A 15,680-nucleotide genomic window follows, 5' to 3' on the forward strand; every position below is an offset into this window, starting at 1 on the left:
TACTTTATCTTGCATTTTCTTCTGGAGAAGCCAGAATCCTTCCCATAAAAGCTCTTACCAATGTAATTCTTATTCCAGGACTCACATTCCCTGAACACCCTCTCAAATGTCAGCAGGCTTATGTGGTAGGAGGCTTAAATCAAGGGAAGAAATATTTTCTCATTGCTGTGACTACTTCTTGCATTACTGATGTAATGTTTTCACCCCCATATGTGTGGCAAGTGTTGCCTGGATTGTGCTTACTGTAGTCACTCTCACTGAGATCAGTAGTAGGAGGCCAACATGATTCAGGAAGAATTTACCCCTTTGGAGGATGGGACACAGTTAGACAACAGTGGGTATTATGGAAAGTATCACTGACTTAATTGCCCTGTGTACTGCAGTATCGCACAATATATGATGTAAACCAGACAGTTTTGCATGTAATTATCTTTATGTAAGATTGAGTGGGCTTCACAGGCATCATTGGAGTTGCAGTAGATCCACATTAGTTTCACAAACGAGAATATGAACTCAGATTTTGCCCTTAGCAATGTATTGTGGTTTGCACCATAAGTAGGTAGAACCTAACCTGGATAGTGCTCCTGAAATGCTGTTTCCATTTCAAATTTGATGACCTTTCTTTGAAGTGCAAGTATTTTTTTCTGTAAAGTTTTTTAAATGGCGAAGACAAGAGTGTTGCTTGGCAAAATGTTTCGGTGTTTCTAGACATGTTAACTTTTTTTCCTTTCTTTGCTCCCCACAATAAATTCCTTGAGACCGTCTGTAGAAGAGCCCACATCTGCAAACCTCATAGTAAGAAAAGGAATTGATCTTTTTTCTGGGTTTGACTAGGTCAAGGATGACTAAAAGTCAACAGCATTGCAAGGTTGTTTCATAACCAGTGTGAAATCAGATGGATAATGATCAGTCAAGATAAATGTCTGCAAGAAAGTAAACACTAGAGTCAGTGGCTGTGGATACATCTGTACCCCACAATAGGATGCACAACAGCCATGTCTGAGATGCTGTTGTCTCAAACAGTTAAATGTGCCATGGTTAAGTACCATACAGAGGTCTGGTTCTGCAAAACTACATTAGCAGAATCCACACCTGAGCCACCATGGCTATGCTTCTTCCAGTTCTGGAGCCCAGCAGCTGAGCTCCTCAAGACTGGCTATGTCTTCATGTGGCTGTCTTGCCTGTGATAAACATGTTCAGAATGGGCTACGAGAATCCTTCTGTTAATTAACTCCCAGTGGTTGATATGTATTGCCAATGGATTGTAGAAGCAACTTACGTTGCCAAAGATAGCTGAGATAAACAATAAACAGTGCAGGGCTACTCATGGATAATACACATGAGCTCATGAAAACATGAGCATGTTTAATTCAAGACGTGAATTAAATAGTGGCTTTATTAATTTCCTTTTTCACTAAGGCATTCCCAGCTCATTTCCACAAAATTCTGTGTTTATTGTACTCTCTTCTGAGACTGACCAGCTAACAAATCTTCATTCAGAAGGGGAAAAAGGATGGTAAAAGCTCTCCTAATTGGAATCCTGTAATGCAGTGAAGATTACATGCCTCTGGCTATTTCAGTTGCCATGTTGCTTTTAATGATTCACCACTGGTGCTTGATAAAACTCTCCCTCTGAATCTACAAGTCTCAGGCTAGCCTATCTACTAGCGTTATGTCTTTCCCACTTTGTGGGTGGCCTAAGAGATGACTAGCATGGTTTCATGTAGTTTTCTCCAAGATAGCTCTGCTGCTTCAGTGTAACAGAAATAGCATTGAGATTGAGTTAAATTAAGTATGAGATAGAAGAGCTAGAAGTAAAACAACTCCATGTCTTCTAAAAATACTAGGGGCCAGAAGCTTAGACATTGTTAGCCATTGAGGCTACATTTCCTTCTGTACAGTTTTGCCAATTCACATTTTTTCAGAGTGAGGAAGAGGAAATAGAAGTATTGCTAGCATCATGCAAAACTCTTAAGCTGACTGAAAAAAACTGAAACTATTGTACTGAAAATGTGTGTCCCTCCCACATCCATTTGTTGAATGAGCTGTGCAGTTTCTCAGTCAGTTGAAATGGCTGAACTTTTGGGGCAGGGACTGTTTCTTTACTCCACATTTGTATGGCACCTCACACAGTGAAGCGCTGTCTGCCTCTGGGTCTAGTTGCTGCTGCCAGAAAAGCTGCAACAAGGTGAAGGCACACATGGAACCCATTCCATGGCTTCTTTTGAAGGTGCTGCCAATGTAAATATAATGGCAGGTAAATATAATGGTAAAACTGGGGGAAGAGATGGTCATCAAGTTTGCAGCTTGCTCTGCACAGAATATTTTGCTTTTGTCTTGGGTACTACAAATAAATTATGTTTAAAGGCCAGACTTGCAGCAGATGGCCAACAGCTGACTTGCAAGAGTATTTTCAGCAGCCTTCCTTCCTCAGTTAGCACATCACTGAATGGTCTTTTAGCAGTCAGGCCTGCCTCACTGCAAACACATGCTGAGCCCATTCTGTCACTGTAGTCCATCACATTGTGTTTGTCAGGCCCTATAACCCCAGCTCCTTGGTGACCTCCAGCATTCTTCTCCCTCAAGATCCATACAAGATGCCTGCAACATCTGAAGCAGGGATATTAGATGTTATGTTGATACTTAGCTTGTGTCTTCTGTATGAAGTATTCATGTGTATGTGCACCTACATTTCAGTACCTCATATTTTGGTGGAATTCAAGAGTTTTACTTTGAGTGAATTTCAATGTCTTGAGTCTCAGTAGGAGCTAGTTTTCTCAATTCTTATTTTCTCAAGTTTTTTAGATTAAGCTTAACATGTAGCATATATTCCTTTTGCAGGGCACACACATGTTTCAACCGTTTGGATCTTCCACCTTACCCCTCATATTCTATGCTGTATGAAAAGCTGCTGACAGCTGTTGAAGAAACTAGCACCTTTGGACTTGAATGACGGGGTTCAAGCACTTCTAGTGTTTTTATGGCTGATGATGTCACCTTTCCTGTCCACCATCATTTGATCTTGGTTTCCCATGTTTTTATTTTTGAAAACAAAACAAAAATCAAGATTAACAAAAGCTGTGCATGAAGAACTGCAGCCCTCTACGATCTAACCTTCATGCTTTCATCCTCTGTTTCCAATGGACTGCTAGTCTGTATGCAATAGAAAAACAACTGTCTCAAGGTTTCTGTATATCTCTACATACCTCCATTAATAACAATGAAAATACAAATGCAAGTTACACTACACTTGACCAAATGTTAATAAATGTTTACTTCCACCTACGTTGATTAAAAAATAAAAAAAAAACCTCATCAAGCATTCCAAGCTTTTATATACCCATATCTTCTAAATCAAATCGCAGCCCATCTTACTTCTTAATCATTGAATCCAGTACTAGGAGCTGGTCAAATATATCATCATCCATCCTTATTTTCCCTGTATGTATTGTCCATCTGAAAAACACCTATGAGCAAAACTGAAATTTTTATATGTGAACTCATGATCCACATCAGTTGCATCAGCTGGAACTGGCCCAGATACATGGTGCAGATAAGATCTTCAAAAACTAAAAAAAAAACCCAACCTGTAATGCAATGCAAAGCGTAACGGCGATTGTTATGATTATTGCTTGCCAGTACTGGAGAGAACTTGCACTTCAGAGCTATTGGGAGGGGCATCTCCATTGTAATGTTTACCACACAAGAAGCACAAGGTTGTGCACACTCAAGAAGGATGTTTTATTATGTAGCAAAAAGGACAAGGCTCCCTTACCTTAGTATTGTATATGACAAGGAAAAGGGGAAGTAAGAAGAATGTTCTACTCTTACGAATACCCTTGGGTTCTGTTTACCAGATCTCTGTTTTCTGATGTTTAAAATGTTCCTTTCCAAATGACAAGTCTAGACAATCCCATCCCCTGTGTCAGAAGCCATTTATTTTCTGTTAGGTTGGGCTAATCTATGGTTGCTGGGGGCAGTTTTCAGTTCTGTTGTTTATCTTTTCTTGTTCGGTGGAATAGTGCATATCCTCAAGAGTGGTTTGTTGTAGACAGAATGTTTTCGTCTGGGGTCTGTCAAATGAGAAGCTGCAGTGAATGAGGGTGTTTGTCAGGTATGAAGGGAACTGTAACTCTCTGGGGGTTAAGATTTTGTTGCACATCCTCTTGGAGGAAGCCCAAAGGTGCTTCAGTCATACTAGGTACCACTAAACTAAAGATCTTGCTCTTGTTACTGCAGACAGAACCTTCTTCAGTTTGGTGTACTTTCCAACTCTGAAGCCGGGGAAAAAAAAGGAAAACAGCAGTAGGCTTGTCTTCAGATGGATTTTGCTGAGGCTGTTGCAGTCAACCTCACTGCTCTGATTACATTCTAGTCATTAATCTTTGCTGCCCTTGTTTTCCAAGACTAATCTCAGATTGAAAGTGTTTGTCTTAACTGGGAAATGGAAATACCGAGTATCTTCTGACACTAAATATGTTAAAGGATGCAAGAAATGCAAAGTGAAATTTGTGAAGGTAAGTGAGAAAGTAACATCATAGTGTCTAGCAGCTTGCATGAAATATGACACCCCGTGGGGGCTTGTTACTGGTAGTTTTATGTTAGTTATGCTTCAGATCACTGTAAAATCAGGAGACCAGTTCAAGATCTAACACATCTAATTCATCTTTTCTCTCCAGAGAAAAAAAATGGACTCTGCTTTTTCATATATTTTTATGGTGGTTATACAGAACCTCATCACACTTGAAAAACTGCATTCTGCAAGTTGTAGATCATTCTCCTGCTTTTATTCTTAGGTCAGTAGGTATTTGAAAGGTGATGGACCCAAAAATATATTTCTAAGCAAAAATTTTTTTTTTCTTTTTTGTTAATGGTACATAAAAAATTTGAAATATTTAAATTGCCCCCTTCATTCAATTTCTGTGCCATTTCAGCCACTTTTATACTAATTTACTGTATGGCTTTTACTGAGAATCTATTTTATAGTATGTTGTTGTTATATTACAGTTGCAAACAGAGACTGCAGCTACAGGCCAGCTTCATTGTACCACGCACTGAAAATTATGTTTAGTTTTTCCATAAATGAGCTCTCTTCCACGTGACCAGCCCCACTGCACAGGAGAGATGGAAAAATTAATGTTTTTCTCAGAGCATCTGTCATGTGCACATGAATTCCCTCAGAACATGGAGAGACTGAACATGAAATCTTCCAATATATGTAATTCCTGCCTGTTCACCTCTGGGCCCTCAAATCCAGTGATTCTTGTATGGTTCTTAATTTATTCCTGGTGATGTTATAAAGTTACCTGTACTATGTCAAATGTTGGATGTCTTCCAACATTAGAAGAAAAGAAAGAGAAGCATCCAACTGGTTGGTCCATGTTTGGCCAAGGAAAATCAAGAGCTGTCTCATGAACATAGTAAAAAAGTGGGGAAAAAATCCAATCTTTACAATGCTGTATAGTTAAATTTTTTTAGTATTTTAAAACTATATTTTATTATGAAAAAGTGAAACTATTTTTTGTAGCATAATAAAAGATGTTTGTATTTCAGAGACAGCATCAAGCTCCACTAAATGAAATACAGAAGGCTTTCTCCTGAAATTCTTCTTCACAACATTTTCTGGCACTCGTCACACACTAAACTAGATTATGTTTGGCAGATGCCATCTCGAGCACCTTGTGTGTTGCTCTTCTGGGAAACACAGAGCATAGCCAGCTACTTCCCATCAAAATCCTTGATCCAAGTTGTCTTTCAAGCACCCAGCCTAATACTTTTTTTAAAAGTTGCTTTCTGAGTTGACAAAGTCATGCAGATTTCCTTGCAAGTGTTTTGGATCTAAGGCCAGGAATAGAGACAGTTGACTGTTTTCATAAAACAAAGAGAAAGAAAATGCTGTATGTGGCTTTTCTTGCATTCTGCCATTCAAGCCCTATCCCTCTTTCTTCCCAAGTGTCCTACCCTAATAGGTTTTTAAACTGCGACATGATCTTTAGGATATCCGGATCAACACTTCACAGTGTTTCTCCATTCCTTGCATCATGCCATGGGCAGGATCCAGTCCCAGCCTGGAGTGAAGGGAAAGCCATGCATCTGAAGTGGCATTGCAGTGGCAGAGTGAGGCAGTGAATGGTGCTAACAGGGGAGAGGGAGGAGCCTACCTCCTTTGGCCTGTTATTTAACCTGCCCATTATGCAATTAATTGACTTTGTTGTTGTGTGTAGGCAAGATGTACCCTTCCTTGTTCATCTTTTGATTCAAGTGCTGTTACTCCCCAGGTCTGCATCTTCATTTGTAAAACACTGACTGTTGATTACAGAAATTCTGGTGTCATTGTTTCCCCACAGGAAAGACTAGAAGATATTCCATAGGGCAGACTTACAGTGAAATAATCTTTTCAGCTCTTTCACCTCAGTTCCCTTTAAACCTGGTGGTGGCTAGATTAAGATACGATATCAACATCAGTAGATTTTTAAAATGCAAGTGAAAAGTGGAAGAGCCAATCTGACAGCTTTCATGAATTCTAGTTTTCAGCTGGAGCAATGAATACTGGCAACGGTTTTAGAGGGTCCATATGTTTCTCAAAACGATTGTCATGATGGTATTAATGGTAGAGGGAGGGAAGGAGGTATTTCTGGTTTTGAAATCCTGTTGCCCTACTAGCATTAATCTGAAGATAAGAGAATGGAAAGATAATGGATAAGAGAATGGAAGTAGGTTTTTTAAATCATCTGTAGGTCTTCCGCCTTGAAGTAGTCTCACTGACTGTTCAACCACATCAGCATTGCAGGATTTGATCCAGTATTAACATCTGTATCTTCGTGTTAACAGATGTCAGGTCTAAACCTTGCAAACGCTGTCACTTCCGTCTGCATTAAGTTTCATGAGCATTCTGTTTCAGTCTGTGCATATTCAAAACTTGACTTTTATGTTCCAGAGAGATCCATGGCTATCACAAGGCAAGAAGTGAATGGTCCAAACTACATCTAACATCTAATGGAGAAATCATGAGTTTTGTACAGGTCTGACACCGGGGACGTTTTACACCCAGTTTGCTCAAGTGCCCATGAACTTTTGAATGAACTGTAGCTGAGGTTTGAGATTGTAGTCTAGTCTGAGAGATGGCCTGTGGGGAGGGGAGTGTTTGTTGGGATTGTGTTTTGTTGTTCTAGTTTCACTGTAACAAATAGTTGACATACCTCTAGTTGGAAACAATAGGATACTGTGTTTGAACATGAAAATTGAAACTGAAATAAGCTAAAATACAAACGCACAGGAGATGAGTTAAACTCGTCCTTCACTATTAATCCTTTGACAGTCTATGGAATTTCAGAAGGACAAATTTGAGTGGAGATCTGTTTAATTTCTGTTGAAATGATATTTGCCCTGTCTCCATAGTAATATTAATAGGGCTTCCCAGTCAAGATTAAACACTTTCATTCAAATGCAGACCAACAGATCTTTCTACAACAAATGCGGTGCTTTTTTATTATTCTTGCTGTACCTCAGTGTTCATTGTTAAAAGATAAAATTACTGCAATATACTAAATCTGGGATAGGTTTTCCAGTTATCAAGGTCCAAAAGATTGGATTGTTACTTTCTCACTAGTGAGTCATGTAGTTCTTTTGTTCCAGTAGAAAAACAGATGCCTGTAGATAGTAGATACTAGGTATAGTAAATATTGTACCATTAGCCAAATTCCCTGCAGCTTCCGATTTATCTAACGGAAATGTCTGTTATGGTTTTTGTTAAAGACTACATAAAGTCAATGGCAGGAAAGGTCCTCATTATTGGACTGATTTTGCTTATATTGACAGAAAAATGTCACATGATACTCAGGCTGTGCTTTCTATTCAACCATATCACTATAGAGGAATGTCAATAAAATCACTTTGTTATGGCATTGTGTGGACTGTCTATTATAAATAAATTATTTCTTAGAGGATGTATGTAAGAGTGGGTGGAAACTGGCATTGTCAAAGGCCACTAATTTCAGAAATTGCAGTTCCAGGATCATGTCTTTACCGACCATTGCATTCAGGACCTTCCACTGCTTTTATTCAATTTTTCAGGGTACATGTCTAAAACTTGAGATTCTCCACATAGGTGTGCATGACCAGAGCCCCCATGCTCTCCTGCCTTGAGAGCCTGTGAGCTTATTCCTCACTATAGCAAATGTCTGGTCAAACAGAGAGGCAAAAGCAGTGTGTATGCTACTTACACATACCTTGCTTCTAGGTATAATTACTGCATTATAGGGATGAAATGCAACTGCAAGGATGATTTCTTAATAGCATATGCTGGATCTGCGCTGTGTTGACAGCACATACATAGTAAGATGCTCCAGCATTCTCAGTATGTCACACCCATTTCTCTCCTGCTCGTCACTGTAATATCTCCAGCGTGTTTCATTAACACATTCCAGGATAGATTAACACACCTCAGCTACACCGTCAGCAGACACCTTCCTGACCATACCTGTTTTCTTACATAAACAGCACCCCAGGAGGGATCATGGTACAATGGGAAGGATAGGAAAGCTGAAATATGAGGCACTGTTTCTATAAGGAAAAATATAAATCCATGGAAGATATTCGAACAGAATTGGTGAGCATATCTTTCACAAGACAAATCAGTAGCAAATGTGAACCTGTGTGACTGTGAGAACTCTTGAGAGCGCCTCTGGAGCTGGCACTGCATTTCATCTCGTGTGGAGGAGCACAGGTCCACAAGCCCCAGCGCTGACTCTCCTTCATCAGGGATGGTGGTGCTGGTGGCAAGAGTAGCACCCACCTGTGCACATGCTCAAGAAATCCAGACCTCACAGCTTTATTCATATCCTCTGTGTGTGACTGTGCACATGTGTGAGGAAGAAGTGAGCGAGAGGGCATTTTGGCACTAAGCTGGATTTCTCTGCATTGTTCACATATAAAGGCAGGGAAAATCTATATTGACTAAAAAGCAGTGAAATGAGGTGCTGATCATTAGGGTGCATCAGAGGTGTCAGTTTCTGCAGCAGTGATCTGTATACCTGGCTGAAACTATGCCTTTTACTAGAACCCATTCGATGATTCCATTCAAATTCTATGAACCCATTCAAAGCCAAGTTGGATACAGTCTTAAGCAATCTGCTCTAGTGAGAGGTGTCCCTGCCCATGACAGAGAGGGTTGGGACCAATTGGTCTTTAAGGTCCATTCCAACCCCTTAACATTCTATGATTCTATGACAATTACTGAATTTCTGTTGAAATAGAGCAGGAGTCCACTTGAAGCCTCCATGGGTATATCAGGTGTCTTTCTTGACGTGCTAACAAAACTCCATAATTCTGTAGGATATTACAAATCAATTAGAATCTCTTCCTGCCCTGTGGTAGCAGTGTCATAGTTTTTTTCTACGAAGGACAATAAATCCATGTGCAGCCTGATGTTCATCCTTGTGCAAGAGGCCAGACTGGACAATAGCTATCATGTCTGGAAAACAAAGGCACAAAGGATCTGCTGTGTCTCCTCTAATTGTAAATCCTGCTTGAACTGCAAAGACACGCTCTTTTACTATTTTTTAATTTAATTCTGGTAAACTTGAAAATCATTTTTGACTGAAAATACCTTTCATGGATCTATCAAGATGAAGAGTGTGTAGCTGTGTTTAGTTCCTACTCTCTTGAAACTAAATTTAGAAGAAACATACCCAATATATTATTCTACCTGAAATACAAGCCCTGGTTCTTATTTGTATTAGGTTTTGATGTAAAGCAGATTTATATTGTTTTAACTGTAGCGTAAATGAAGCCCATCCCCACAATGCCGTGTTACAGCTCTTTGAGATTGAATAGAATAGAAGTCACAGGAACGCACAAAGAATGCAACTAATGGGGTTTTTTTTCCTGAGTTTCTGGCAAGTAGGATTTCGTATAATTAATTAACTGCTATGGTACAAGAAGATAGTGGAGCTGCCTGGGCGAGTTTTCTGTCCCAATGATAAGCAATAGTAACACTGAGGTCACTTGCCTTTCCTTTTGTGAAGAGTAATACAGTTTAGGAACATTTTACTTTTTAATTTTTTCAGTATGAAAATAGAAAACTGATTTGGGTTATCTTTGTTTCCCACTTACAAAATTAACAAGTTGTAAGGAAAAAGTAATTCTGTGAAATTCTGCGGTATGACACTGAAAATGTGTCCAGTCTGTTTCAAAATGGACCACAGACAGCAACTGAAAAAGCGTTGTTGGATGTGATTTCCTAATGCTCGTTTTCCAAGATCAAAACAGCATACAAACATAAACTGCATATGCTCAAATTTTTCTGTTTTCAGCATTTCATATGCTGCAGTCTGTAGACAAAGCAGTACAGGTTCCCAACCAGCATGCCACATGGAGTCATCATGTTTAGGTAACAGCTTTTCAGGAATGCAGCTGGGGCAGCGCAGGAATCTGCTTAGGAGCTTTATTACAAGCTGTGATTTGACTTCAGTATCTCTTAGGTATGTCTTGGTACTGAATGCGATCAGTGACTTTTTAAGAATGACTGAAATTAGAGATTGTTATATAAGGTTATACTTACAGTGTGTGAGGATATGTTTACTGACAGCTTTGGCATCTTTGGCAATGGAATATAAGCTTCCCTGCTTTAGGCATGTAAGTTAACAGCATTAGTGGTATGTGCATTGATTAGCAGAACTGCGACCTTAGAGTTTAACCCCTGCTTCTATAGTATGTAAAGCTCACAACATGACTTTTGAACACTGTGCTTCAACAATGCCCTCCAAATGTACAAATTGAAACAGTTTATGCTCTGGACACAGCCATAAAATAAGTAGTGATGCATCTTGGATTTTGTAAGATACAGTCTATCTACTTTGTAAAAGATTGATTATCCTAGGCACTGCAGAGAAGTTTTGGAACTGATCTGAGGAGCACCCAATGTAGTGCGTGGGGACCCATATGATGTGTCTTTCAACTGGTAAGTTAATATTATAATAACATATGTAAAATTTGTATTCAAATGAGAATTTCTGCAAAATATGAACCTGTGAGAGTATTTGAAAAGGTTACCGGTAGCTTCCCTAAGCACAAGTTTATTCATTATTCATTTGATAAAATCAAACCCTATGAGTAAAAAAGAGGAATAAATCTTATTGTAACATGAGCACCAGTTTATATTAAATCTCTCACAAATATAAAAATAATTCAGCAAGGTGGTAGTAATGATGCCTACTGCTGCCACTTAGTGGAGCCGTGCCTTCCTCCCTTAAACTAGAAAAGAGAAGATTAATAACAATTTTAGTAGTTGTTGCAGCTGGTAAGAAACATCCATTTGTACAAAAGTGTAGGAGGGGAGAGTTTTTCGGTGGTGCTGGGTACTCGGAGTTCTTGTATAAATGCTTTTACGTGATGACAAGAGGCATTTGAAGAGGACAGGAGCAAACCCCCTGAGGTGAGGAATGTGTACTCTTCCTGTTGCCTCACAGATAAAACCACCACATGAAGAAATAAGTAGCTTCAATGCAAAATAACTAACTTCAGAATGGAACTTCACGAGTCTGCAGAAATTCCAGCCGAAGAAGTTCATGGTTCTCTAACAGTACAGAAGTTGAAAGGATGAATTTAGCATTTCAAAAAGAAAAACTATCTTAAATTGTATGTGCTAAGCTACAGATGGTAAGATTTCGTATTTCTGTAATAAATGGACCATGATGATGATGGTGATGATGATGATGATGATTACTTCAGGTATCTCCTCTATCATGTACAAGCTGCCTGAATACATTTGTATGGGAAAGACAAACATCCTGTGATGATCAAACTAGAGTAGATTGATATAACTGAACAAAGCTTATGTCCCTATGCAATACTTTTGATCCACCTCTTCAGGGCAGAATAGAAATCACTCTCTGACTCCAGTGCATGCAGACATAAACTTAAAGGGACATTGTTTTTAACAGAATACCTGTGGTGGTGTCTTTCACCTCACCTCCTGCTTCTTAGCTTGCAGGCCAAACACAGCTCATGAGAATGAATTCCTTGGATGTGACTGCCAGAAAGAAAAAAATATATATTGAAGTTTAGAACAGTGGATGTTATCTGTACCAGCAGAAATTAATATTTGCTATGCCATCTGAGTGCAATTGAACATACAGCAGCTACTAATATTTGAGTGATTGAAGCCAAATATTCGAACAGCAGAGAAGAAGCATATACATTTTACCAGCAGGTAACACATGAGAGGAACCAGCCTAGGTATGTCTGTTAGCTTATGTCTAGATAATTCAAGCATTGTTCATATCCACACGTATTTCTCCCCATGCAGATAGCACATATAAGTTTATGCTGCAGTAGTTAAGACTGAGATCAGTGCTGTTTTAGTGCACAGGTGAAACTACAGTGAGTCATGAAGCTTATGTTTATCCTTTATAGAGGGACAACTGAAATTAATACGGCATGTATCAGCTCCACAGTATTCTGGTACTACTAGGCAAAGCATAGCCTGTTCTATGGCTAGTGCACAGTAAAGTGGGGAAAGATGTCAGACAGTGAACACAGCTTCACCAAGGGCAAGTCCCGTCTGACCAACCCAGTGGCCTTCTATGATGGGGTGATTCCATCAGTGTACAAAGGAAGAGCTACAGATGTCTTTTACCTGGATTTCTGTAATGCCTTTGACATGGTCTCCCACAACATCCTTCTCTCCTAACTGGAGAGAGATGGATCTGATGGGTAGACTGTTAGGTGGATAAGGAATTGGTTGGACAGTCACATCCAGAAGGTGGTGGTCAATGACTCAGAGTCCTGGACATCAGTGACAAGTGGTGTCACTCAGGAGTCCATATTGGAACCTGTGCTATTTCATATCTTCATTAATGACACAGACAAAGGGATTGAGTGCACCCTCAGCAAATTTGCCAATGACACCAAGCTGAGTGGTGCAGTTGCCACACCCGAGGGATGGGATGCCATCCAGAGGGACCTGGGCAGGCTCAGCAAGTGGACCCATGGAAAACCCTATGGGGTTCAACAAGACCAACTGCAAGGTGCTGCACCTGGGTTGGGACAGCCCCCAGTACCAACACAGTCTGGGGGATGAGCAGATCGAGAGCAGCCCTGCCCAGAAGGACTTGGGGGTGCTGGTGGATGAGAGGCTGGACATGAGCCAGCACTGTGCACTCATAGCCCAGAGAGCCAAATGTGTCCTGGGCTGCATCCAAAGCAGCGTGGCCAGCAGGGTGAGGGAGGGGATTCTGCCCCTCTGCTCTGCTCTGGTGAGACCCCACCTGCAGTGCTGCATCCAGCTCTGGGGTCCCCAGCACAGGAAGGACATGGACCTGTTGGAGTGAGTCCAGAGGAGGCCACAAAGCTTCTCAGAGGGCTGGAGCATCTCTCCTACAAAGAAAGGCTGGGAGAGTGGGGTTGTTCAGCCTGGAGAAGACCTTAGAGCAGCATCCCAGTACTTGGAGGGGGCTACAAGAGAGATGGGAGACAAACAATTTAGCAGGGTCTGTTGTGATAGGACATGGGTTAATGGTTTTATGGAGGTCATTTTAGATTAAATATGAGGAAGAAGTTTTCTACAACGACGGTGATAAAACCCTGACATATGTTGCCTGGAGAGGCAGTAGATATCCCATCCCTGGAAACATTCAAGGTCAGGTTGGACAGGTTGGTCAACTGATCCAGTTGAAGAAGTCCCTGCTCATTGCAGGGTGGTAGGACTATTTGTATTCTGTGGATAATTCTTTTTAAGAATGCAACAGACCTGTCTTCCTAAGCCCAACAGAACCAATTGCTAGATTTTTAAAGGCATTTAAAAATCTAGAAGTTATTTTAAAATACAGCCAGGGAACCTTAAATATCTAAAAGTATTCTGAGGAAGGTATGTTCATATTTCAGAATCAGTAATTGCACTAATTTGCATAAATTTTTAGCAGGGTCCCCCCAGAAAAATGTGATTGTGAAAGCAAGTAAAGAAAGAGAAAATGTCACAAGAATTAAGTATCTGAAACCTTCATTTAGGATTAACATACCTTTAAGATCCAATGTATTTGTCAGGCAAAAACCTCTTCTCTCTAATAAACGCCACTGATACGTTCTTTCAGATGTAACAATTAAATAATCCCTGTTTAGTCCAGATTTTATTGTTCAGCAGGAATATCCTGCCTCTGCTACAGCTTTCACAACTTTTTGAGTGGAAAGCACAGTGATACCAACAGTCTTTAACCCTCTCTTACTCGACATACTAGTTCTGGAATTTATTCCTAAACGATAGATGTTTAGAAGGATGGGCCACCTCTCTTGTGAAGAAAGGCTAAGAGAATTGGGAATGTTCAAGCTGAAAAAGAAAAGGCTCCAGGGTGACATAATTGCAGCCTTCCAGTACCTGGAGGGACTCCACAAGAATGATGGAGTTTTTACAAGGGCATGTAGTGACAGTGACAGGACAAGGGAGAATAGTTTTAAACTGAAAAAGAGGTCTACATAGGATATTATGAAGAAATTCTTTACTCTGAAGGTGGTGAGGCACTGGAACAGGTTGCCCAGAGAAGCTGTGGGTGCCCCATCCCTGGCAATGTTCAAGGCCAGGCTAGATGGGGCCCTGAGTAACCTGGTCCAGTGGAAGGTGTCCCTGCCCATGGCAGGGGGTTGGAACTAGATGATCTTTAATGTCCCTTCCAACCCAAACCATTATATGATTTTACTTTTTTCTGCAAATCAGATTTGGCAGTATGTGAGTGAGGGAATTCGAGCAAAATGCCTTGTCAGCAACTGTACTCCCATCCCTGATCAGTGACCCAGGTTTGGACTGAATCCTTTCCTGCGTGTTGGCCTGTTTCCTCAATCATCTTTTCTCCACTGTGCTCTGGATGTTGGCAGGAGATTCCATGCCCTTAAAAGAGACAGATGCCACAGAATTGCCTTGATAAACGACAGCCACGCAGAACAGGTCTCTTTAACATGTACATTAAGTACATTAAGTAAGCCAGACAGTGAAGGGCTTGAGAAGTGAGCACATGCCTTTCTCAAACCTTTTCCAGTTAGGCTCATGCCAAATCCATGAGGCAATTCCCACTGGCCTGCACAAACAGATGACTAGGAGGCGATTCCTGCACACCTCACAGAGACACCTGGATGGTAGGCACGCATGGAGGAAAGGCGCTACACACACCCTGGCTGTGGGAAAGGCTTAAATGAGGCTTGTGCCTCAGACACCACAGGGACCAAGACTTCATCAGGTGGGCCCAGGTGCTTTGCCCCACGCAGAGCTGCTGCTGCCCCTTTTCGCCTCGCTCTCTGTCCTCGATCCCCAGTGTCCTGAGCCCAGGTGCCTCACATGGCCATGCCCTCCATCTCCTGCAGGTTCACCCCAGGCTTTGCACTCGCTCCCTGCTGCCCCTCAGGGCACACCTGAGTGCCCACAGAGTGAGGTCCTGGGCTGGGGGATCACAGAATCACAGAATCCTTAGGGATGGAAGGGACCTTTGGAGATCACCAAGGCAGGGTCAGCTACAGCAGGTTACACAGGAATGCATCCAGGTTGGTTTTGAATGTCTCCAGAGAAGGAGACTCCATGACTTTCTTGGGCTACCTGTTCCAGCTCTCTGCCACTCTCAATGTAAAGAAGTTCTTCCTCATGTTGAGGTGGAACTTCTTGAGTTTTAGTTTGAGTTTGGCCATTGCTCCTCATCCTG

General features: G+C 41.0%; 1 protein-coding gene and 1 long non-coding RNA gene across 6 annotated transcripts in view; one reads left to right on the plus strand and one right to left on the minus strand.

Annotated features, from left to right (window-relative positions):
- Positions 1-7,904, plus strand: part of HECW1 (HECT, C2 and WW domain containing E3 ubiquitin protein ligase 1) — a 264,963-nt gene extending 257,059 nt beyond the window's left edge. For all 5 annotated transcript variants that reach the window (XM_048297557.1, XM_048297546.1, XM_048297548.1 and 2 more), the window contains one exon: positions 2,842-7,904. In XM_048297557.1, the coding sequence (XP_048153514.1) occupies positions 2,842-2,953 (112 nt within the window). In that variant the 3' untranslated portion in view covers positions 2,954-7,904. The remainder of the gene's footprint in view (positions 1-2,841) is intronic.
- A 1,288-nt stretch (positions 7,905-9,192) lies between these two features.
- Positions 9,193-15,560, minus strand: LOC125323073. Its single transcript, XR_007202354.1, has 3 exons — positions 15,482-15,560; positions 15,158-15,162; positions 9,193-9,205 (listed from the first exon to the last, which is right to left on the minus strand). It is a non-coding gene; the product is annotated as an uncharacterized LOC125323073 (long non-coding RNA).
- Positions 15,561-15,680: the final 120 nt, after the last annotated feature.

Source organism: Corvus hawaiiensis, chromosome 1 (genome assembly GCF_020740725.1).
Source record: "Corvus hawaiiensis isolate bCorHaw1 chromosome 1, bCorHaw1.pri.cur, whole genome shotgun sequence".
Taxonomy (NCBI): Eukaryota; Metazoa; Chordata; class Aves; order Passeriformes; family Corvidae; genus Corvus; species Corvus hawaiiensis.